Below are 24,425 nucleotides of genomic sequence, written 5' to 3'. Positions count from 1 at the left end.
CATGAGAGGTAGGGAAGGGACAAGGAGAGGCCACATGGTGCTTGGCCAATGGTAGCATCTACACTCTGGAAATCAGGTTACTCTGTCAGTGAGAACACACACCTCCTGTCACCTTTTCAAAAAACTGCCAAACTGCCACCAGCCAGAGTCAGGGAGCCTCAGGGTGTGTGTGTTGGACACGTGGGGAGGGTGCTGCAGAAACAAAGCCACACAGAGCTGCTTCTCCTCAATCCTCTCTAGGAAGAGAGCTAGTCCTGTGCTAGAAACTCGCATGACCTATCTGTCCCGACAAAGCTAGTCCTCAATATAAGAAGTCACCAAAGGAGACCTTCCCTTCCAGGTGAGCAGCCCAAGGACAGGACGCCTCTGGAACATGGCAGAAAAGCCTTCTGAAGAAGAAAGGCATGTGTACAGGTAGATTATTTAAAGGAAATAAAGAAAAGAGGGAGGGAGGAAGGGAGGGAAGCAAAGAAAGAACCGTATATGTTCCTGTGCGGACAATTTTCTGTGCCTGTCGCTGTACTTAAAAACAGGTTCCTCATCTCTCTGTGTGTCTGTCTCTAGGTCTGTCTCTGTGTCTGTCTGTCTGACTCTCTCTCTTATAGTAGAAATAGGCTTCTCAGCCTATCTCTCTGTACCCAAGTCATAGAGTCACTAACTCTCAAGTCTGTAGTCTCTTGTGATTCACAAAGTCCAGTGCCCTTGACTGGACACTTCTCCAGTCTCCTATAATATTCCCTGATGCCTGCTCTGTACCTTGTCCTAACATGTACACTTCCTAATTGACAAGTTCTGTGTCAGAGGTTCAAGCCCTTCTCATTCTGTTCCTTTAGTTGCCAAAAAGGGGTACCCCTGCATTTCACCTCTCAGCTTGTCTAGAACCCCTCCCCCATTTTACACTTGAGGGAAGTACAGGAACGACCTCTCTGCTCTCCTAGGGGACCCCCCAGGACACCTTGGCTAGATCTTGTGCCTGAGCCCCACCCTTGCCCTCCTAGACACCCACTAAACTCAACAGGACAGAGATCTTGTCACTCATTCCTTGCAGCCATCCTAGAATTTAACACCTAAGTGGTGTATTCGTGGTTCCTAATGGCATCACCATTTCTCAGCCCATGCCATGTAATTATCTAGCTTTTTCCAAAATTAATAATGTTTCATTCTCCCTCCCCTTCGTGGCACTTGGGAAACACCCATGCTTGTTAGCGAGTCTAGCTTTAAATCTCACAGTGGGAGGAGATTAAATATTGATAGCAGCACTCCAGTGTCCTCCTGAAAGGCAAACCAAGGGGCAGGACCGAATGCACTGCCCTGTCATCGTGGATAATACGTGTAACCCACGCACAGGGAAGGGTCCGGCGTGTTATTAATGCTCTCCCCTGGAACCTTGTGTGTTGTGCTCACGGGGAAGATATAAATGCACTTCGTCAGAGCAAACATTTCTCCTGGGGGACATCAGCTCAACCTGGGGAAGAGATTAATGGCCACAGCACACAGGCAACAGGGGATGAGTAATTTATTTACTATTAGTGCTGCTGGGGGGAGGGGGAGGCTTTCGGTTAAAATTCCCTTTAAACCATATGTCTCATGGCTAAGGGGATAATTTATGTATCATTAGAAAGTAGAGAACATATATCACACTAATAAATTGTCTCCCCCACTCAGCACAGTCAACAGCTCCCCAGGGTCTTTAAGAGGTCAGGCTTCTGCTGTCCTCATGACGCAAGGGTGTGACAGGGCTCACGTTCTCACTGCCCCTCCTCACTGGCAGAGTCTGAGCACAGGAAACATTGCCCATTGCCTTTTGCACAGTTGTCTGTGGCTGTGTTGGTTGACAGGAGTCCCATGCAGAACAGCCATGAGATGTATGGTTTCCCTAACAGCCTGAGAGTTTATTTGGGGGGTTGGTTTAGCTCCTCCAGAGCTGATGTGCCCCTTTCTCATATTCAGACATACCCCAAGCCCTTCAAATCAAAAGTGGCTCCAGGGGTACTAGAGAGAAGGCCATGGGGGCTGTGTGGGTCCCCCAAAGGCTCCATTCACTGCATAACTTTGATGTCACATGGGAGTAGACACACTGGTTGGAGTTCAAAGGTCAAATGGCCCTTGATTCTCTGCCGAGGTGATGAGATAGGAAGCCTGAGAAGGATGCTCTGCTCTGAAAGAGAGCCCAGGAAAGCATCACATCTTCAGTTGCCTGAAAAGCATAGGCCCTGCCATCCTCAACCTGAGACCAGGCTCCACTATGATCGATAAAAAGCAGCTGAGGCACCATATATTGGGAAGACATGAAAGATAGAGTCACCGAAGGCCTCTTTGTTATTTATTTATTTGGTCACAATAGTGCTTTGGTTTGGTTTGGTGGGTTTTTTTTTTTGTTGTTGTTGTTTTTGTTTTGTTTTTTAAGACAAGGTTCGTGGTTCCCAGAACTGCCTGTGTTCAACATGCAGCTGAGCATCATGAAGTTCCGAGTCTCCTGCTTTTAATCTCAAGGTGCTAGGATGACATTTGGTTCATTTTATTTATTGCTGAGGATCCAAATCAGAACACCCTACAGTCCGGTCAAGCGCTCTACCAACGGAGCCACACCGTTGCTCACCTCTACCCATAAGACTGTTTATTAATAAGCAGTCCCATAAGAAGACATGGAGGACACTTGACTAACACTTGAAAGTGTAAAAGACCAATCAGAAGGGGTGATAAACTGTAGGGGTCCAACAAGATGACATCCTGGAAGAAGAAAACGAGCAGAGACAGTGTGGCAGTTGATGGGCAGTCAGCAAGAGCTGGGAAGAAGGGACCAAGCACAGCAGGCGCCGTCGGGGGCAGGGAGAGCTTATGTGGGTAACGTCACATGCTCGTGGGAGCCCATTGAACACACATCATCACCACAATGGTGCTGTGCACATGCAGGTTCACAGATGGAGTTGACTACAGATGTGCAGTTCTGGCCTGGGAACCCGATAAAGGCAGAGGCCGGGCACCTGTGCAAGTAGAGAGACCTCGGGAATTCTCTTCACTTTCTGTTTTGCTGTGAACCTAAAACTTCCCTTGAAAATAAAGTTTGTTGTGTGAGAGATGCAATTCCGACTCCGGCTCACTAACTATTATTTTTTATTTATTAAATTAAAATCTTCATTCACTGTGGCACACACCTGTAATCCTAGCTCTCAGGAGGTAGAGGATGCTGAGAACCCAGTCTCTGCTACATACTCAGTTCTAGGTCAGCCTGGATCACAGAGAAAGATCCAACCTCACAAAACAGAAACGACAACAAATAAAATATAACCTCAGAATTCAACCCTTTCTTAAGGTTTTTCTTCAGTATTATAATCTCAATAAAATAAAAGAGATATTTTTTAAAGGACGATCCATGGGCTAGAGAGATAACTCTGCAACGAAAAGCATAGACCGCTCCTTCTTTGGTTCCCAGTACCCATGTTGGGTGAGTCACAAATGATTGTAAGCTCCAGATCCAGAGATCCAGGGATCCAACATCAGATTCTGTGAGCACACAAACACAGAGGTGCACAGGCCAATACGGTTATGCACATACATTTTTTTAATTAAACTGAAATCTGAACTTTTGAAAGCGTGCTGTGCTCATTAAATCATATCATCAGGATTAGCTAGCTACTCAACCTGTGGAAGCCACTGAAAAGTGAACACATGGGCCCCTTGTCCAAAACACACTAAAAATGTCAAGCCTGTTGAGGACAATCAAGTGCAGGGACCTCTGAGAACATAGGTCATGTGAGCACCAAGCTGACCCTGATGCTATCCATGTTGAGATCCTGGGATCTCAGGCTGGGGGTGGGGGGGCAGAGGTGCTCAACAGAACAAATCTCTCTAGTTCCCAGGCTACGGTGCCCAGTCTTTCTAAGTGCTGGTATGCAGAATGCTGTGCTTGGGGTAGCCTGCTGGGCCCTCCTCACCACGTCGAGCAAGAGTGGATTCATGCACACTCTCTGGATCATGGGAGATTCTAGACATTTGGTAGAGAACGCAAAGTTGGAATGTTCAAATTTAAAGTCAGGCAGAGCAAAATAAAATTTACCCAAGTCACAGATGAAAATAAAAGGTGGAACCGATTAACAGTGAAGTCTGTCAGTCCAGTATTAACTGCGCTGCTAAGGAGTTGTTACAGGGACTCAGGCATCTCTGGTGTCGGGAAAGGACTCTGGCCAACTCCATAGGGCAGTTCCCAGACATACTTTGCTAAGGACCTTTGGACTCCTGCTACTCCATGCCAGAGCCATGCTATTTTTAGGTGAGGGTACTCAGGACGGCTGTTTGCCCTTGATAAGAAGCAAGCAATGTAACTACACTTCATGTGCTCAACAAGCCAAGCCTGGGTTGTCCAGGGGTCAGGGCTCAATGGAACCAAGTTGGAGATAAAGAAGAGCTTGCATGTTAATCTCAGCAACTTGGTGGGATTAAAAAATGGCCAGAACACTGGTGAGTCACACGTCTGGAGCAACTGGGAGGGTATTTGCTGGGAGGATGAGCTGAGGACATTTCCTCATTTACACATTCACTGTTAACTTCACGGGTTCCTCTGCCTAGATGTGTTGGAAGCATATGAAGATAAGAGCAAGGAGCCGATGGAGAATCAGACAACAGGTCGCGGCGTAGAGACAAAGGCAGGGAAGGGCAGAAGCTGCTCTGAGATGCTCACTCAAGTTTCACTCTGCACCAGCGAACCCTGTTAGCTCAGCTATGACATAATGATCTTAATCTCTTATCATTAGCAGAGATCTTTATTAAATAGCTTCTATAGACCAACCCACATAGCTCCTTCACCACCTGTTTAAATACAACAGAGCTCTCTAGTAGACAAAGTATTCAAGAGGGATGGTGCGATATAACACTCTCACCCTGGGGCTGTCAAGAGACATCGAATTTTTACATGAGAACAGTGTAATGCGGCATCATGAAAATAAGTTTATTTGAGGCATATTTTCTTCCACGCAGATTTCCTTCCACAACAAAGGCAAACCCCTGCCACAGTGGAGGAGACTGGAGAAACAGGTGACCATTCCAAATTTGGGACGCTAACTCATCAAGTGCACAGTCCAGGGAAAGCCACTGAGGGGACAGCCAGGGGCTTTTTCATCCCTCTGACTGTGCTGATAGATTCTGCGTGCCATGCTTGTTGAAGACGCAAGCTTGAAGTACAAGCAGCCACGATCTGAGTTCTCCTAGACATCTCTCTGCCGGGGGTTGAGGGTGAGCCCTCCACGGCTTACCAGTTGTCCAGCTTCCAGATTTAATTTGGTATCGAAACCACATTTATTTCTGTGCGGACCATGAGCTAATGAATGTCTTCAAATCCAACGATTGTGTTTAGAAACAGATCTTTTCCCGGCAATAAGCATAGATCTTTACCTGGGTTTAAATATTGCTCATACATTCTGAAATGGGAATTGTTTTGTTTTTTGTTTTGTTTTACATCTAGACATTACAATGTCACAAATTACCAGACTCCTGGTGAATTTCATTATCACACTGGCCCCCCAGGAGAGGCTTACTCCATGTTTATAAAAAGTAACTTCCGGTCAGCAGCTCATAAACGCCCTCCTTCTGGCTCCACAGTTCAGTAGGACAGTCTTTGAGTCAACTGCTGTTGCCTCTGGGGTCTCTCCGTACGACCACAGCATGAAGAGGTGATTGACATTAGCCAAGGGTGTTAGTCAATGACAATCAAGTGCTCATCATCACTTCCTCTCCTGTAACAGAGAAGGGGATGAAGGAAAAAGAGAACACCCACTTAAGAATTTTTGTGTGGATAGTCTTGCGTCCTTGCTGCTGCTGCTGCTGCTGCTGCTGTTGTTTTAGACGGAGTCTCATGTATCTCAAGTTAGCCTCAAACTATGTAGCTGAGGATGACCTTGACCTCCTGACCCTTCTGTTTCTCTTCTCAGAATATGTGCATCCCCATATCTGACATTTGCAGCTCCTATTTATTTTATTTTATTATTCAGATAGTGATGTTAGGGATTAAACTGAGGACCCCACCCAGTCTGGACTCCCCAAAATCCTTACAAAAAGATTAGAAGACTCTCTATTCTAGACACAGTGGCTCATGTGAGCAAATGTGAAAGAGGAAGAAAACTGAGGAAGGAAAATATACATACTTTGAGGCTTGGAACAAGGCCCTGAAAACAATCAATGAGCAACTTTAACTCTCGGGATCCTGCTCTAGCAGAGATGATAATGGCAACAAGGCTCAGACACCTTCCTTCAGAGCAGAGAACATTTGACAACTCATATCTGCCCAGCCAAACCTTTCTCTCCAAAGAGCCACATCCTGTCAAGCTGGTAAGAGGAATCTGAGGCCAGCAAGATTCACCCTGTGGGCATCAAGTGGAAAGGCATAGACTATCTACACCTGGGTACACCGTTGAGGGTATTTCTAGAGATGTTTAACTGAGAAGAAAGAACTCTGGAAGGTTCATCTTCTGCTTCCCTGTGCCCACGGCAAGCAGCTGCCACTTGCCCCGGCCACCATGGTTCACTTGCTCAGACCCTGAGCTGCCCTAAGCCTTTCATCCCTTAAGCTGTTCATCATCAGGTATTTGTCACAAACAGCCAGAAAATCCATTGATATAATAACTACACGATGCCACAGCAGCCCCGAGAGACCTGCGATGCCCTTCCTGTGTCTTAGGAGGCAGTTGCCAATTAAGAAAATTAATTTTCCTCCATCCTGGCATCCACAGCAATAGCTTAATGCTCCGGCAGGATGTAATGCAGTTCTGAAAATGTCTCAGAACTCAGCTCGTGTTTACCAGACATTCTCTGGATCTCATCGCAAACCTCGAGATGTGCTGGGAATTGACAGACAGAAAAACTCATCCTGTGAGCCTAAGTAGCTATGATCTTCCATCTTCCTTCAGGAACTGGATTTGTAGAGTCCTCAGAAAACACGGGTGAGGAATATTCGAAAATGCCCACCCCTGACCCAAGTGGAAACAAATCTGCGTTCATTTAAGAAAACCATGCCCATCTGATCCCTACTCTGGTCTCTGCACAGACATATAGTGCACTCTGGTCACTGAGAATCGGGTCATTTCTCTTAGAGTCCAAACAGCCAGCAAAGCCCTGATGAGCAAGGAAGAGATACTGACGCGCGCTTTTAACCAAGAACACTGTGGTGGTTTGAACGAGAATGGCCCCTGTCAGCTCATATACTTAGTCCCTAGTTGGTGGAACTATTTGGGAAGAATTGGGGGGTGTGGTTTGTTGGCGGTGTTTTCACTTGGAGTGAGCTTTGAGGACTCAAAGCACGTGCATTCCCAGCTAGCTCTCTCCCTGCCTTATGCTTGCGGGTCAGATGTAAGCTCTCGGCTACTGCTCCGGCACTAAGCCTGCCTGCTGCCATGTTCTTAGCCACGATGGTAATGGGCTCACCCACTGAAACTACAAAAACCCCAGTAAACTTTTTCTTGCTGTTGTTGTTGCTGTTGCTTTTAACTTGGTGCTTTGTCACAACAATAGGAAGGTGAGCAGGACAGATGCCAACAGCTTCCTCTCCACCGAGTCCTATCTTCAAGGAGCCAATTTGCTCCACATCCTGTGAGAAAAGAAAGCCTTTGATGTGCCTGGAGGTCCACCTCTAGAGTGTGTACTTTTAGAACCTCTTCCTTTGGCCCCTTAAGATCCAGCCTCCTGCCTCTGGTTCATCTCCTCCTGGGACTCTCATATGAGTTTCAACGATGTCACGGAGCTTTCTACACAAACCTTGCTGTGTAGAACATTGTCTTAAAGAAACCATTTGTTTCCCAAACAAATCTGTGTGTCAGGAGGGGAAAAAGAAAAGCAACCATTTCCCACCAGAGGCAGACTTCAGGGAGCAGGATGAAGTTGGGATGATATTCATCCCACTACAGACATAACACTGACCTCCTCAGACAGCAGAAACAGGGCAGCAAGGCCGGCGGCTCCTTCTGGTATCCATCTTTGCTACTGCTCTCCTTCAGGAACCTCTGCAGGTCTGTTTCAGGAAACCCATTCTGCTGGTATTTCTTTTGAAAAAGCACACAATGCTACCGTGACTGCCTGCCTACAGCATGAGCAACAGTTCCCTTTGTCGACAAAGCAACCCCACCTCTGTGAAGTGCAGCTCCTGAAGTGCTAGTTCAGATCTGAGAAGTACTATGAGCAATGCGGTCGGTTTGTCCGTCCCAGAACAATCTGTCTGTCCCAGAACAGCTAAGTGGGGGTGGGGTACGGGATCTGAAAACAATGGATGGGAAAACTCCAGAGAACAAGCCAGGGGAGAGGGAAAAGACTTGTGTTGAAAAGAACTGAAAGAAATCATCCAACCCAGAAAGCCAGAGTGTTAATCATGGGCAGTTGTCACTCCACACACTGCCCACCTAGAATCTTACAGGGGTGTGATCCACGTTCTCTGCTTACACGGAAGAAGCAGAGTGGGGCACGCGGTAGATCTTCCCTACTGACAAAACAGCTCTAGCATCCAGTCAGGTTTGGTAAGTTCATCCGTCTCAGTGTTCAGACTTGCCCCACAAGGACACTTAGGTCAACTTAGACTATGTCAAAGACACGATTTCATGGCAAGAGCCTGCAATACTGTTCCAACACCCTGCTACGAGGGTCAGCTACCACCCATATCGTGACTCTGATCCTCACACACTGACCACTGAATAGCTAGCTTTCTTCTGAGTTTGTATGTGAAGGGTTGAGCAGAAGGCACTACCCAAGGGCACCACCATGGATCTTGTCATGAAGTCATTTAGGTGCTGGTCCTGAAGTAGTTTTCCTACCATTTCTTTTGTGGAGGTACCAGCACCTACGACAGTGAGCATCCTTGGAGCTGTTGTGCATCAACCACACAGGCCCAGTCTGAAAGAGCATGGGGTGTGCTGTGGTTTGGGACATCTGGAACTGTCCTTCCCTTCACTGTAGCAGAGTATACACCGTACATATATAAGCTATATCACAGTCATTCCTCAGTGGTCAGGGCACTGATTACCTCCCACCACTAGAATTGACACTGAAACCTGTGCCCCCGCTAGTCATTCAAGCAGGAGCATCTGTCAGCTCTGAGAACTGTGGTCAGGTTGTTGGGTTTATTAGAATCAGTTTTTCCCCTTTCTCTCTTTTTCGAAACATACCTCCAACCCATACCAGGGTAACAAGCAAAATGTTTCAAGTACTGTTCTGGCTAGTTTTATGTTGACTCTACCTAAGGGGGAGTTATCTGAAGGAGGGAACCTCAACTGACAAAATAACTCTACAAGATCCGACTGAAGGGCATTTTCTCAATTATGGATTGATTGATGGGGAATTCCTAGCCCATCCCTAGACTGGTGGTCCTCAGTTTTATAATAAAGCAGGCTGAACAAACCATGATGAGCAAGCCAGTAAGCAACATCCCTCCATCACCTCTACATCAGCTTCTGCCTCCAGGTTCCTGCCCTGTTTGAGTTCCTGTTCTGACTTCCTTTGATGATGAACAGCGATGTGGAAGTATAAGCTGAATAAACCCTTTCCTCCCCGACTTGCTTTGGTCATGGTGTTTCATCACAGTAATAGAAACCCTATCTAAGACAAGTACATATTTAACATTAGTCATCAGAACAAAAAGAAAAATAAAGATTTTCTAAAAAAAAATTTTAAAGAAAAATAAAATTGTATTTCAATAAGATTACAGCCTTTTCTGGTGCTCAAATGCATACAAAGTTCGTGATGCTTTTCCGCAGCGAACATCATGACTTCACTTAAGTGATCATGACTTACCTTAATGGTGTGGTAAGAATCGGTGATGAGAGCAATGAAAAGACTGAGGACCATGTATATGAATAAGCTGATGAAGGAATACAAGTAGAGGCGGCTGAACAGCCACACCAGGATGCTCTTTTGTTGGATCTGAGCAAATGTGGCAAACATGTCGTCACCGTTGACCAGAGAAAACAGACATTCAGCAACTATGTTCAGGTTTTCAAACTGCAAGGGGAAATGTAAAAGAACCCGTGAGGCTGAGCACCATAGGAAGCTGCGGGCGGCAAGGGGTTGCAGGGAGCTGCAGCGATCAGCAGGGGGCAGCAGGGAGCTGTGAGGAGCTGTGGAGGAGCTGTGGGGAACAGTAGGGGCAGCAGGGGGCAGCAGGGAGCTATGAGCAGGGGTTGGGGATGGGTGGTGGAGGGGGGCTCTTCTTGTCATTAGTAGAACTGTGATGTCTCTGTACTACAACCAGCAAAATTTGGGAGTGGTCGAGACTCAACACAATAGAAAAGTTTTTCTAAGGGGTTATGGCATAGACTTCCCCAACCATATGAGGAACATTTTCCCAGAAACTCTCCACCCCCAAAGACAGGTCACAGCTAAGACAGACAGCAGGCCTATGGCAGAGCTGGAGAAGGACATACAAGCCCAATGATACTCCAAAGTAGTTCTCAAAAAAAGGGAGAAAAAGGTTGTATTCGGTGACTATGAGAAATTGTGGTTCTGAAACACATAGCAATGTGACTAGAGACATTTGTGCTGAATTGCCCAGCACCTCATTGAAACTTAAACATACACCAGGTTCAATCCAGCTCACAAGCAGAATTGAGTGACATCTCAGCCATGGGAGCAATTCGGTTTGACACATACTTCTTATAAAAATAAACTAAATGCATGTCGGAGATCTCCTATAGCCCAAGGCAGATGCCAGTCAGAAATGACATCAGGAGTCCAAGTGAGGAAGAAAGTCCTAGCCAGAAAAAAGAAAAGAGAATCTGGAGAAAGCATATCTTCACGAAGGCTAGGAGGGGTCCTGTGATGGTTAATCTTGATTATCAACTTGAGTTGATCCAGAACTACTTAGAATCCTGCCACATTTCTGGCAGAAGTCTGAGGAATTTCTAGTTAAACTTAGGTGGAAAAATCCACCCTATAGGTAGGTGGCACCATTTCCTGGACTGACAAAAGTCCCAGGCCTGTTACAAAGGAAAAGGTGAGCTGAGCACCAGCATCCATCCCTGTCGCTTCCTGACTATAGATATCATATGACCAACTATCTCATGGGCTCACCACTGGTGACTTCCCCAGCATGGTGGGATGTACCCTCAAACTTTTGGAAGCCAAAGCAAATCCTTCCTTTAGTTTCTTTTGTTAGCTATTTTGTTGCAGCCACAAGAAAAATTACTATTCATAAGCTATTACTAGACATTTTAGACACCGTGTATCTGAGGTACCTGGGACTTTAGGTTGTTCAGTCAAAGGTGAGCTTAAGCACAGATCCAAGGCTAACACACAGTATCACTAGAATCCACAGCCAGTTATCCTGACTCTGAGGAGTTACCAAACTGCCTCCAACTCCACTAAAACAAACTGTATGTCATTGATAAATGTCTCTGGACCCAGAGATTTAAGCAGTAGATGAACATGAAAAACTGCTGGGGTAACTTAAAAAAATACATGAAAGGGGTTACTGTAGGATTTCCAATCTGTTCTGACCTTAGGGGTCGGGGTCTCTATGTTCATTAATTGAGCATGGCCTTGTGTGCATCCAAGGTCTTGATAAGCATCTGGGGAGGAGGAACCTGCTGTCACATTATAGGTGACAAAATGAACCTCCCATCATCTTATCTAAGAAAGGGGCTCTCCTACTAAATTCCTCTATTCCTCTAACTGACTGACCTCCACCCAAAAGAAACATCTGCACCAATATCAAGAACATCCAAGTGTTTGCTGGTGTGGCCAGTCAGTCTCCCTACTCTTTGGTCCTCCAAAGCCCACTCTGCTTTCTGATGTCATTCATTTCTAGGGAAGTCTTTGGTATGATAGACTCTTTACCCCACAATCCAAACTGAAACAAGCAAATAAATCCCCCTAAGTCTCACAGAGATCGCTCTAAAGCCATTTCTCTTGTGTATGGCTACAAACCCGAAAACAAAAGCACAGAAGGTTCCAATAAGTCCTTCTTCCATGTCGCCTTGTGGTTGCCTCTTGTCGATATTAATATCTGTGCTTAGTTCTTTCCCACCGCACATTTCCCTGGTAGAATTCAGTCTCTTCATCTCATGTATTCTTTCTTTCCAAAGAAAGTCAAAGTCAACATTCAAGAGCTAAATCAAGGTCTACTTGGGAACAGGATGTTCTGTCAGTTGCAGCCCTTGCTCTGTTATCAGCAAGAACTCTAGAGAATGTGGCCGGGCTGTCTTTTAGCAGCCCTGAAATGCATTTCTATACCTCAGCTGCAGAGCAAACATTACATCTTACATTTGTTCTACCACTAATGGAGCAGGGCGGGATGCAGATAGGAGAACGCATCCCAAACAGTGATTACTCTCAAGCCCTTGAAAAGTTGAGTCTGCAGAGCGGGACTAACATTGGTTGCTCTCCTTGGAGTCTTGCAGGAAGCATCCAGTTGAGCAGACCTTTTACCAGCAAGTATTCGGATTACTTAACACTAAGACATGTTCCTGGCATGTTTCTTACTGTCACCAGCTCAAGACATCTTTAAGGTTAAAGCTGACTTCTCTGAGTGCCAGTGAAATCCTGACAGCATCATGGAGCTCATCGGTTCTTTCATTTCAGGGCTTCAAACACTTTGTGTTCCCAGTTTCAGAACTTCAGATAGCTCATTGGTCAGTTCCTATCAGATCTACACCTAAGCTTCCTGTGTGAACATGCTCAGTATAGACACAATGCCTATCTCAACATTAATGTACTCATAGCCATTATACCTCCCCCCTCTGTGTACAAATAAGACCTATTCTAGCCCATTAGATTAAAGTAAAGCCCTAAGAAAGTAAATACAACATACTGGGCCATTTCTCTACCACAAGAATAGACTATAACTAAAGTTGTTTTAGTGGCCAAATTCTAACACATGAGCATAAAAGAGGCCAATGGGCAGGTGCTAAAATGTCTTCAGTTGGATAACACATTGGCTAGCTCTTAGGCACAGGAAGACCCTGTGTCTAGCTGATTTTCTTGCCATTATGAACAAATACCTAGCAAGGAAGGAGGATTTACCTTCCTCATGGGGGGTAGGGGGTCAAATTACAATTCATCATGTCAGGAAGGCAGGGTAGTGGGAGTGTACAACAGCCACTTGCTTTTGTCTCAGTGGGGCAAGAAGCAGAGTCAGGGCTCTCTCCTGGATCCCCCACCCCCTTTTTATTCATTACAGACTCTGAGCCCTTATGTGGTGCCACTTATATTCAGGATGAATCCTCCCTTCTGTTAGAACTTTCTGGAAATGCCCAAATGTTTATGCCTAGAGGTGTGTCTTTGAGGTGATGCTCAGTCTGGGTAGGTTGACCTTGCATCACACCTTGGAAGGTAAGCCAACTGGCTCTCACCAGCAAACTCAGTGAACACTTGACACATTACAGGCATGAGGGTGGGCACCAAAAACATGAAGAGGAATGAGCCCCAGTCTATGCTTACTAAAAACTCAGTCATCGCAGTGCTGTGTGCACAGAGACTGCTAATCAGCAGTTCCGTTAAAAAGTCCTGGTGGTTGTATAAAATCACAGAAAGAAACAGACATTTATGTCACAAATAATGCTTGTGAGTGAGCCAAAAGTCCTCTCGCCTAAATGCAGACACGGCCTGCAAATCGCTTATGTCAGAATGTCTTGAAATATGGTTTGAAGACAGGTAGAAAGATTCTCCTTTAACAGGTAAAATGCTTTAGCTGGCTCATGATTGTTATGAATAAGCAAAGTGTCTGGGCAGGAGCAGAAGACTTGGAAATTTCAGTTTTGCCTGTGGCTTCAGCAAAGTGTAATGATTTATCAGTGGCTTGTAAAATGGAGATAATACAAAACTATTACTCATGCATCATTGTAAAAAAAAAAAAAGTCCCCTGGAGACAGGAAATGTAAAAGCCACATTAGAGAGGTGCTTAATAATTCAGAATGTGATGTGGAAGATGATCAGCCGTCTTCAGCTCCCTGTGTCTAGGCGTTTGCAAGGAGCTTGGTGCCAAAGCCCATTAGTGCTGGAAATGGACATCGATGTGACACTTGGGTTCCTGGAGCTAAACTGATGAAATCAGATGTGTGACAGGAAGGCAGGAAGCGCGAGAGTCTGGTGCTTTGACTCCATTCGGATTGCATCGAAAAAAAAAAAAAAAAAGGAATTTTCCTGACACCTTCCCTTGAGTCCTTGCTTGCTTGTTTTAGATGGTGAACGGCTTTCACATGCAGGCTGAGGAGGTTCTAACCGTGCCAGCTATCGTAGGTCTCCATGCTGCGCAGTCATTCTCTACATCAAAGTATGATGTGGGGACTGAGGCCGGGTGTGACACTGTGGTTTATCATCCCAGTGACCGCATCAAATGCCTTGACACATCAAGGTTCTTATTCTCCATGAAGGATGGTACCATCTCATGTGGAGAGAAGATGGGATATGGCAGCTCTGACCTCAAGATGACCCCAAAGGCGCATGTGTTAAACGCTTGGTCCCCAAACTGCCAGCACCACCGTTGGGAGCTATTGCTGTGAGAGACCTCTGGGTATATGCTTTGAAGGGGTTGTTGGGAACCCAGCCCTTCCTGCTTCCCTCTTTCCTTTGGCTACTAGGTCATCTCCTGCCGCAATGCGCTGCCTGGTCACTGGACCTAAGGCAATGGGGCCAAATGACCCCGCACTGAAACCATGAGCTAAAATGGCTCTTCTTCCCTAAAAGTTGTTCTGCTGGGCATTTTATCCCAGCTACAGAAGGCCAATGAGAGAAGGAACAGAGCAAGGGAGATAAAGAACTTGGACACCCTGCCTAACAAAAGGCAAAGAATGGCAGGCACTCAGTAAACCTCAGATGGTATTAGCTTCGGACCTTTCAGAATAACAACTGGGGACAGAGCCGCACAGAGTGTGACAAAGGACATAGAATTACTTGTCTGGTTGTCTTGGGACCAATGGATAAAAGCCCAGTTAGGGCCAGTATTTACGCCACATGGTGCAACAGTGCCCTCTAGTGACAAAGAGGTGAAGGTGCTTCAGGAGCAGGAGGCTACCTAGAGAAAGAAAAATGCTAATTCTCCCTGACTTGGTAAGACAGTGAGCTCCCCATGTTAAAGTTATCATACCAAAGAGCAGTCTTTACCCATGAGTCACCTTCAAGGAAGTGACAGGACACAGGAAAGATCAATAGGAGCCTCAGGATTTGCTGCTTTGCTGGAGGCTGCCTCTTTACCCATTGTACTGTTTTTCCAGGATAAAAAAAAAATCAGGACTGCTTTTGGACACATTAAATGTGACAGACAGCGAATGCTGGTGTTCCACACTGGGCTTTGATTGGCTAGGACGGGCGGGGGTCCGAGCCATGCGCATCATCACGCTGTGAAAACCTTACAAACAATGTGTTTCGGTTTAATGTCAAGGTCAGAACTTAGGGTTGAGCTATTATACAAAATTGGAGGAAATCCCGTGTGTTCCCTGCCTCATTTTTCCTTACTAGGTGTCTGAGGACCATGATGGGATTGTGTGTGAAATGAGAGAGACCCTGGAAGGTTCCACACAGCACTACTCTGGACAGTAATGGTGACTCCTATCCCTTTTCTGCTGTCCCTAGGACCCGGAGACGGGGGAAGAAATGCTGTGACGTACAATGACCCTTTTCATTGTTTGCTTGGAATACACTCACTTCTTCTTGTGATGTTCTGCTAATCAATTATATCATCATTTTGAGACAAAGTCTCCTTCTGTTCCTAGGCTAGCCCAGAATATAGCATTTAGCCCAGGCTGGCCTTGAACTCACAGCACTTCTTCTTCAGAACTCTTGGGATTGACCATAAACTTGACTGACAGTCCTGGACTTAGGAAAATAGAGTTAGAAACTCAGCTAAGACACAGGCCTGAGACTGTCCAAACCACCCTCAAGGAAGTCAAGACAGATGAAGTGCTTACTCCAGGGAGGGCCATCCCTCTTCTCTGTTTCTCACAGCCAGTATGAATGGAGGCCCTAGCACTTCACACTAGAGCAGCTCTGTCATAATCCCCTTACTAATTTTTTTAGCTTGTTAACAGCGATCCCACAGGTAAACACTATTCACTGCTGGTTGAATGCATCAGATCCTCAGCCAGGCTCGGACTTCTATGAGAAATGCTCTTGTTTCAATATCTTAATGTTGCCTCTACACCCCAGAAGGGAGAAGACAGAGAAATAGAAAAAGAAAATTTCCAGGTACTGACATCAAGGGTGTCCGCTGGAGAAGATGGCAGAGGTAAGTGCTGGAGATCAAGGTGAAGGGCCCCACGTGCCCGGGATGCAGAAAGAATTGGAGCCACACACCTTCTCGTGGTACGGTCCTAAGACAATCCAGCCGCAGAACGTGTACCCCAGGTAGATCATGCCGGCGCAAGCGCAGAACCGGAGGACCTTGGGCAGTGAGGCCTGCATGGTTAAAATGAGCACCTGGAAGACAAAGGAATGGGTGGCTCAAAGGATGAAAATCATCCAGCAGGGCCGGGACGAGGAGCTGATGTCAATCACGATAGCACTTCTGAGAGCTTACATTATACGTCTGAAAGTAACCCAGATATCTGATGACTCCAACCCAGACCAAGAGCGTCGACGTCCCCAGCAAGATGCTGCACAGGTCATAGTTCGTGAGGTTCTGAGGAAGGAGAAGAAAGCACAGCTGAGCTGAACACCCCAGTCCTCTTGACTTGCTTACCTCCCTTTAACCAATGAGAACTGAATGTCCCCTACCTATGTCTGTCACCCCAGTACTTACGAAGCTGAGACTCCAGAATCAACATGCATTTCCAAGGCCAGCCTAGACTATATAGTAAATTCTAGGCCAGCCTGGACTACAGAGTGAGACCCTGTTTCCAAACAAAAATCAAGAAGGAGAAGGAGAAAAAGAAGTAGAACAAGAAAAAGAGGAGGATGAGAAGAGGGAGAGGGGGAGGGGAAGAGAGAAGAGGAAGGGGGAGAGAAAAAGAAAGAGGAGGGAAAATGAGGAGGGAAGGCAAGGAAAGAAGAGGAAAGCTTCAAATATTTTTTTTATTTTACTTTAGTATCTTAATTATGAAGTTATCTTTTTTCTAAATAACATTCTGAAATAGGACTCGCATTTGCCACTGACCTAGGCATGAAAGGGCCCAGTGTTTGGCAAAGAGCAAGCAATATAGTCCAGTGACTTTCAGAAGCAAACTCCAATGTGATTTGCAGACATAGTTCCTGTTCTCAAGAAATTCCTGGTTTCACTGAAGATACAAATAACCGTTTAATACAATATGCTTAATTCAATGAAAGATACACTGGCCACTTGTCTCAGAGGCCCTCCCATGGGTATGACCCGGAGCTAAGCCGGACACACAGCACAGGTTAAGGAGAAGTCTGAAGACATATAGACACATCATATCTGAACACATCCCTAAGGCGTGTGGTATGACAGTATCAGAGCCAGGATGGAAGCCAGAGATGAATGAGGGGGACCCTAGAGGCCATGATAAAGTGGGGGTCACTTCATCCTAGGTAGATCCTGGAAGGCAGAAGGAATTGTACTTTCAGGAAGACTGCTCAGACACTGTATGGCTGGATCTGTGGGATATAATGCTAGTGTCAGAAACACAAGAAGGCTGCTGAGACAGGCCAGGCCAAAGGGGACGACAACCCGAGGGAAGCCAAAGGAAGCTGGAATAGAGGCAGGCAGACACTGGAGTCATGATGAGGGCAGCTTTGTGAGGCTGAGGTAGAGCAGGGAAGAGAACAGTGTAGGAGTCAGTCTAGCTGTGAGAGCAAAGCAAGCAACAGATGCAACTGGTCAGACCATGCGGACACTCAAGAATGGCGGATTCCCAGCCATCGGGGCCCATAGCATCTGAGATGCCCCCACACTTGACAATGGCTCCTCAGGTGTGTTCAGACCCTTCACAGACATACACACACAAACACACCTGTCACGCACACATACATACACATACCTGTTACACACACACACACACCTGTCACACACATACACATACCTGTTACACACACACACACACACACACACACACTTGTCACTGGCCCTCCAGATGTGTTTTGGAGAAATGTCTGCTCTGTGTACCAGCTGCTTCCTCTCTAACCTACCCAAGTAAATAGGTACATCGGAAAATAAATAAATACAAAGCCCATCCCTCCATCTCCCCAAACTTAATTTCTGTTCAAATGATGCTACTTCGCATTCCTGGAGGAAGGCCCTAGGGTGTCACCTTCCACAGCCCACTCTTCCTGGGGAAGAAGGTGAAGTGGCCTCGTGCAGTGGGTGGGAGAAAAGATAAAACATGACAAGCAGGCTGGGCTCCAGGATGCTTTCATGCCTTACTGCACCTGAGGTCATCCGGGAGAATATTGGGTTCTAGATGTCACTCACCTTGGCTTTGATTTCCATCTTCAATATGGATCCAATTATTGTCATGAGGTCGCTGATAGCGACCAGGATGTACCATCCATTGATGAACTCCCACTGGTCAGCATCACACACACGTTGCTTGTACTTCTCCAGGAAGAAGTTTAGAAATCTCTACCGCCAACATTTAAGAAAGCACGTCTTACAAATCACACTGCCCTCCGGAGGCAGAAGAGCGAACAGTTTCAAAATGGCAGATCTGCGTCACAGGGAGACACAGTGCCACACGCTCAGTAGCACTGTCTATCCCGTGTAAGCAAGCATTTGAGTATCTGCCACATTCACCCAAACACTGAGCACATATGCTGTCCCTCCAACAGCGATAACCCAGAGTGGACTCCAAATACCACAAGTTCTGCCCTAATTCAAGCTGACTAACGGAAACCTCTTGAACTAGGATCCTTTCATGGTCCAGATGAGGGCAATGTGTCCCCAGTGCTGTCCCTGAACTTGGCAGAGAGGGAACTTGACCTTGGATTTGGAATATCCAGGGGGTTGGAAGGCAGATATGAAGTAGATGTTTACAAAGTGAAAGTTGGGGGTCTGGGGAGATTCCATCTAAGAGCAGTGGTTGTTCTTCCAGAGGACCTGGGTTCAACTCCCAGCACCCACCTGGCAGCTCACAACTGTCTGTAGCTCTAGTTTCAGGAGATCTGATGCCCTCTCCTGGCCTCTGGGGGCACTGGAAGCAAATGGCGCACAGACACGTATGTAAAACACGCATACATGTAAGATGAAAATAAGTAAATCTCAAAAAAAAAAAAAATTAAATCCAAAGTGGAAGTCAAGATCAAAGAAAATAGAACATGGGCTGTGTGTTTCTGTTTCCTCTGACCCCACTGGGAACCTCTGGCCTCATGCCAAAATAACACACACAGCAAACTGAAGTCTGCACATACTCCTGAGAAAACATATTAAAGGGACAAGAAGTTACAGTGAAACTAAGAAATTAGTCTAATTACTTTGTATTTCATTATAACCCACTTGCTGTTACCCCCCGCATCAAAGTGAATTCTGACTTGGAGACAAAAGATGGAACCCACCCGTGCTCTTAGGATCATCCCTGAAATAACATTTTTCTTCTGGGAAACTTCTAAACGCTTGAGAGTTTATACCTGCACTTGTTAGCTCAATTTTAAGCAGAATGATTATCTGACCCTTGTAAAACGACCAAAGCCTTTTCCTTCTTAGAAATTGGATGTGTGTATATGTGCATGTATGTGCACATACATGTGAAGACCAGATGTAAAAGCCAGGTATCATCTCCCACCACTCTCCCCTTTGTTTCTTTGTTTGTTTTTAAACAATGTCTCTCACTGAAAGTAGAGGTCACTGATTGCGCCAGACTGCCTGGCCAGTGAGCCGCAAGGACCCCACTGTTCCCTGTCCCCGGAGCTGGGTGGCAGGCCTATGCAGCCCTGCCTAGCTTCCTTGTGTGGGTGCTGGAGTTCAAACTCAGACCCTCACTGTACCAGCTGCTCTGTCACCCTAGTCCCCGAGGCTTCTCTTACTTCCTGTGCCACTTCGGGGTGGTGAAGAAACGCTGAGAAAGAATGGCATAGCCCAGACTCCATAGTTCCCTTGATTTGGACAAATGCAGGCTGTAGACTGGGTGGAGGGAGAAAAGGAAGAGCCTTTCTTACCTTCCTCAGCCTCAGAGCAAGAACAATGGATCTTGTGCACAGGATGAAGGATGCCAGGCAGATCATGATGACAAACACATCAAACACCAGGACGTAGTGAGTGCTTCTCTGAGCTGCAGAACAAGGCAGAATATAAGCAACATTAAATGCATCCTGCACAAATTGTGGGGAATAATCTTTTCAGCAAGTGGGAGTCTGGAGGGAAATGGAAAGAAATACCTCTTTTCTCTTGTTAAAATGGTCACTATCGGACTGCACACATTCAGACATCCACAGACAAGCCAACACACCCTGGAGGGAAGGGCCAGGCACTTACAAATGTAGGTGGTGTTAATCAATGCACTTAAGGTTCTTTATAAATATTTACTGCAGAACAGAATCCAACAGAATGCAATCCGGTTGGGCTCCATTCAGAAGAGGCCACTATGGCCTATGTTGCTTCGCACAGTGGCACAGACAAGTTTCTCTTATTAACAAGGGAGCAAACGTAATTGCCACACTTTGGGGTGCACTACCCCACCAGAGCACCAGCCTGAGATGCTGTTCCTGCATGTCAACACCAAGAAAGAAACTCCGGGGATGAGAAGCAAGAGAGCAGAGTCTCGTGTTGTCGTTGGAAGGCACAGTGGCCAAGAGAGAGAAATGTGTAAGAGCTGCTCTCAGACTACATTCCGGCTGCTGGTCTCCGCGTCCACGCTGTGACCACACTGGCCTCCCTCATCTCTATTCCTGCCTGGGGCACCATTCACAAGCCACACACACGTGCACTTGGCCAGAACAGTACCTCATATACCCCTGCTCAAATTATTTGTTTTGTAGGGTCAAGTTTCAGATTTTTCTTTTTATTGATTAATTCTGTTGCTTGACCGTTCTATACATTTATATAATGTATTCTGACCTCCTGCCCTACCTTCCTGGTGCTCTCTCTCTCTCTCTCTCTCTCCCTCCCTCCCTCCCTCCCTCCCTCCCTCTCTCTCTCTCTCTCTCTCTCTCTCTCATCAATACCTAATCTCCTTCTCAGATTCATCGTCTGGTTTGTGACCCACCTGTGTGACCATTAGTAAGAACTTTGTGTTGGAGGCTGGCAGGGGTCACGGACGGGCTTCCAACTGAATGCAATGGTTCTTGCCTTACTGAATCTGTGTGTGTGGCAGGTCCGGAGCCCCTCTTCCTCCCTGGTCTGACTGCCCACCTGCCCTGTCTCGTGCATTCTCAGTGAAGGCCTTTGACTCTGCAGCTGCTGCGTCTCTGACAAGCTTTTGAAAAGGCTGTGACTTGCCTAGACAATGCCTTTCACAGCCTCCCCCCTTCCTTCCACTGCCTTCTCCCCACACTCCTCTCTCTGCTTCTGTTGCAGGTTAAGGTGTGAGCCCTTAGCTTAGTTTTTCATGTCTGTCATAATGAGCTCTCATCCCATAAGGTCCGGTGAACTCCTCCTCCTGTAAGTCGCTTTGATCATGGTGTTTTATTGCAGCGACAAGCAACTAATGCTGAATGTGAACTAGTGGGAAGTCTCCTGCCTCAGCTTCCCAAATGCTGGCAACATCCTGCAGTCATTGCTTTCTTGCCCTACCAAAGCCATCTTGCCTTGCACAAACATCTTCCAAACCTGAGTGTAGAAAACACTGGTTCAGAAATACTCCCAGCTACTCTGACTAGGGACAGTCCACACCCCACTCACTCCACATTCCCAGATACCTGATGTGGTCAGACGTCTACCACTTTCTGCCTGAGGGACTCTGACTTAGGGCTACCCAAGCTTACTCTCAGGCATGAAATAAATAACCACTATTACACCCTCATCACGAGAGCCCTGTGCACCCATTCTTCTAAAGCCTCGTGTGGCTGGGCTGCAAACTATAGCATATGAAATATAAGTTCTGTAGACCAGAAGCGCAGTTGGAGGATGCTCCTCAGAAAGCGGATGAGGTGTGTTGTGTCTGTGGACGTGGACATTGCCCATGTTTGCTTTGAGGAAATGTGGATAATCTGGATAATGCCAAGAGGAAGCAAGCAGCTGGGTAGACGAGAAGAAGGCATCAGAATGCTTGGAAACAGCAACCAGAGCCCACCAGACCTCCTCTCATAGGTAGAGCTTCTCAAGCCACCACACAGCTTCAAATGGAAGAGGCTGCACAACCCATCTTCCAGGCTGGTTTCTAAACCTCAGATTTTTAGTAATTTCCCAACCCCTCGATTTATTTTAAAAGCATGGCATGTTTCAGATCTGTGAGGCATGTGCTTCTCTCTATTGACCACACGGGGGCGCAAGAGCTCTTCTGTTCACTGCATCAGTGATGTGGAGTGCATGGGGGGAATTATTGTCTGGGGAGTCCTGGGGCTCACTTTGATCTTCACGGTGAGTATTGCAAATCACAGTTTATATATGGGAAAGGTTACTTCCCCCCAAGGCATGAACGTGAGGGCTGCCATGTTTGTGCCGTTCTTTGAGTATCTGCTGTGAAATAGAAAATCCGTTTTACCAGAAACCCAAACTGCGTGCTTCCTTTAGAGGAATGACTGAAACCAAAGTTAGAAAAGAGAAGGAAAACTTTGAGACCACCAGCTGAAAAGAAATGAACCGTCGTTGGAATAAAAACCACTTGACTCTGTCTTTCTGGTCATCTGGTCCTGGTGAGTTCACTTTAATGAAGCTTGCCAGTTCACCAAGCTCAGCCTCCTTCAGACATCACCCTGACCACTAGTAATCAAAACAGGACCCACAGATCTTACTCTCCTATTTTGAGACAGGAATCCCTGTGTGGCTTAGGCTGGCCTTGAACTCAAAATCTCTATGTGTCTTCCTGCATGGCTGAGATTACACGCATGTGACGCCGTACCAGGCTCAACAAGGTTGTTTAAGCATGTGGACCATACGGTGACCGAGATGTCCCTGTGTTTGTTTACTCAGGCTGAACTCTGGCATCTTGACCTCTGCTTTATCCAAGCCTTAGATCAGAATGTACCTCCTACAAGAAGCATTTCATGCCTCCCACTGAGTCCTGGTCAATTGTATCATTTCCCTTCTGACCCTGAGACCTCCCATACTTCCCCCGCTATCCTACGGATAACACACCAGAGATCTAGTCACACGGGTCTACCTCACTAAGGCTCTTCCTTCTCACTGGAGCTGAGCAACTCTGATGACTTCTGTTCCCAGCACTCAGCACTGACACCCTCAGTAAACGGTTATTGCTCTTGCTTTGTAGAGAGAAATTCTAAGAGGACGGCCAAGCAATAGGTCCAAGCCTCCAGCCAAGGCACATAGCACCAGAACGCAAACCCAGGCCATCTGGCTGCAAGGACGAAACGCCTAAACTCAAGAAGCTGACTTGGACTACTCGTTCAGGACTGTTTTCCTGAAACTTTTTGCTTCTCCGAGTCCCCAAAACTTCTTCTAACCCACAAAGGACAGACTGAAAGGCACACTTACTAGACCCAGATATGTTCATGGTTTTACATTCTTCTATGTTGGCCTCACTGTTAAAATAGATTTTGATTTTCCCACTGTGGGCTGTGTTGTCGAAGGTGATCTAGAGACAGAAACAAAGAGGTTATAGTGGGGTGGGGTGGGGTGGGGTGAGAGTTGTCAACTAATTACAAAGTCAGCAGCACCCAGGGAGAACTTTGGTACAAAGAGATCTGGGGATAAAAACGCCTCTGCACATGGGTTCTGGTCCAGCTGCTGTGGTAAAGCTCTAGCCTTAAGCAGCTTGGGAAGGAAAAAGGTCATTTCAGCTTATAATTCCAGGTCACACCCCATCCCTGAAAAAAAAGTCACAGCAAGAACTGGAGAACTTGCCACTAAGGACGTCTGCTTACTGGCTTGCTTACAACCTTCATCCAGCCTGCTTCCTGGTCTAGCCCAGGACCTGTCCAAGGCTAGCAGTGCCTCTCCTGCATTGATCAGCAGCCAAGAAAATGGCCCACTGAGATACTCACTGGCCCGTCTGATCTCACACCCTCAGGACACCATGGGCTGTGTCAGGCTGACAGCTGAAGCTAATTGGGAGGACTTATCAATAATTTTCATTTAATGATAAAAAGCATTGAGTAAAGGATGAAGGTTTTTGGTGGATGCTGGGAATTTGAACTCAGATTCCCATGGTTTACATATTGAACCACCTTCCCAGTCTAGAAATAGGGTTTTGGGGAGTTGGAAAGGACCGGTTCCATCTTCACAGGAAACAGTCTCTCCATGTACCCCACCATCACTGAGAACAGAACAGAGGCTGACACCAAACAGACACACTTGCCGTATTCTGAAAGAGGTAACAGTCTGGTACCTCTCGGGAATGAACTGCCTGTAGGTCAATTCCTTTGAGGGCAAAGGAGATATCAACTCGAATGAGCCTAAATAAAATACAGTAAAAGGGATATCTGTCAGCATTCGTAACCCAGCTTCCACGCCCCGCCCC

General features: G+C 46.5%; 1 protein-coding gene across 1 annotated transcript in view; it reads right to left on the bottom strand.

Annotated features, from left to right (window-relative positions):
• Window positions 1-5,689: 5,689 nt before the first annotated feature.
• The window catches only part of MCOLN2 (mucolipin TRP cation channel 2), a gene marked incomplete at both ends in the record, with an annotated part of 43,221 nt that continues 24,485 nt past the window's right edge, over window positions 5,690-24,425 (bottom strand). The window contains 9 exons of the mRNA XM_080916056.1: window positions 5,690-5,729; window positions 7,906-8,027; window positions 9,766-9,972; window positions 16,258-16,380; window positions 16,481-16,582; window positions 18,329-18,478; window positions 20,008-20,120; window positions 23,441-23,540; window positions 24,264-24,360. Coding sequence (XP_080772182.1) covers window positions 5,690-5,729; window positions 7,906-8,027; window positions 9,766-9,972; window positions 16,258-16,380; window positions 16,481-16,582; window positions 18,329-18,478; window positions 20,008-20,120; window positions 23,441-23,540; window positions 24,264-24,360 — 1,054 coding nt within the window. The remainder of the gene's footprint in view (window positions 5,730-7,905; window positions 8,028-9,765; window positions 9,973-16,257; window positions 16,381-16,480; window positions 16,583-18,328; window positions 18,479-20,007; window positions 20,121-23,440; window positions 23,541-24,263; window positions 24,361-24,425) is intronic.

The sequence above is a fragment of the Micromys minutus genome (assembly GCF_963924665.1).
Source record: "Micromys minutus genome assembly, chromosome: 4".
NCBI lineage: Eukaryota > Metazoa > Chordata > Mammalia > Rodentia > Muridae > Micromys > Micromys minutus.
The sequence above is the reverse complement of the archived record's forward strand: the minus strand, read 5'-3'. Positions and strand labels throughout refer to the sequence as shown.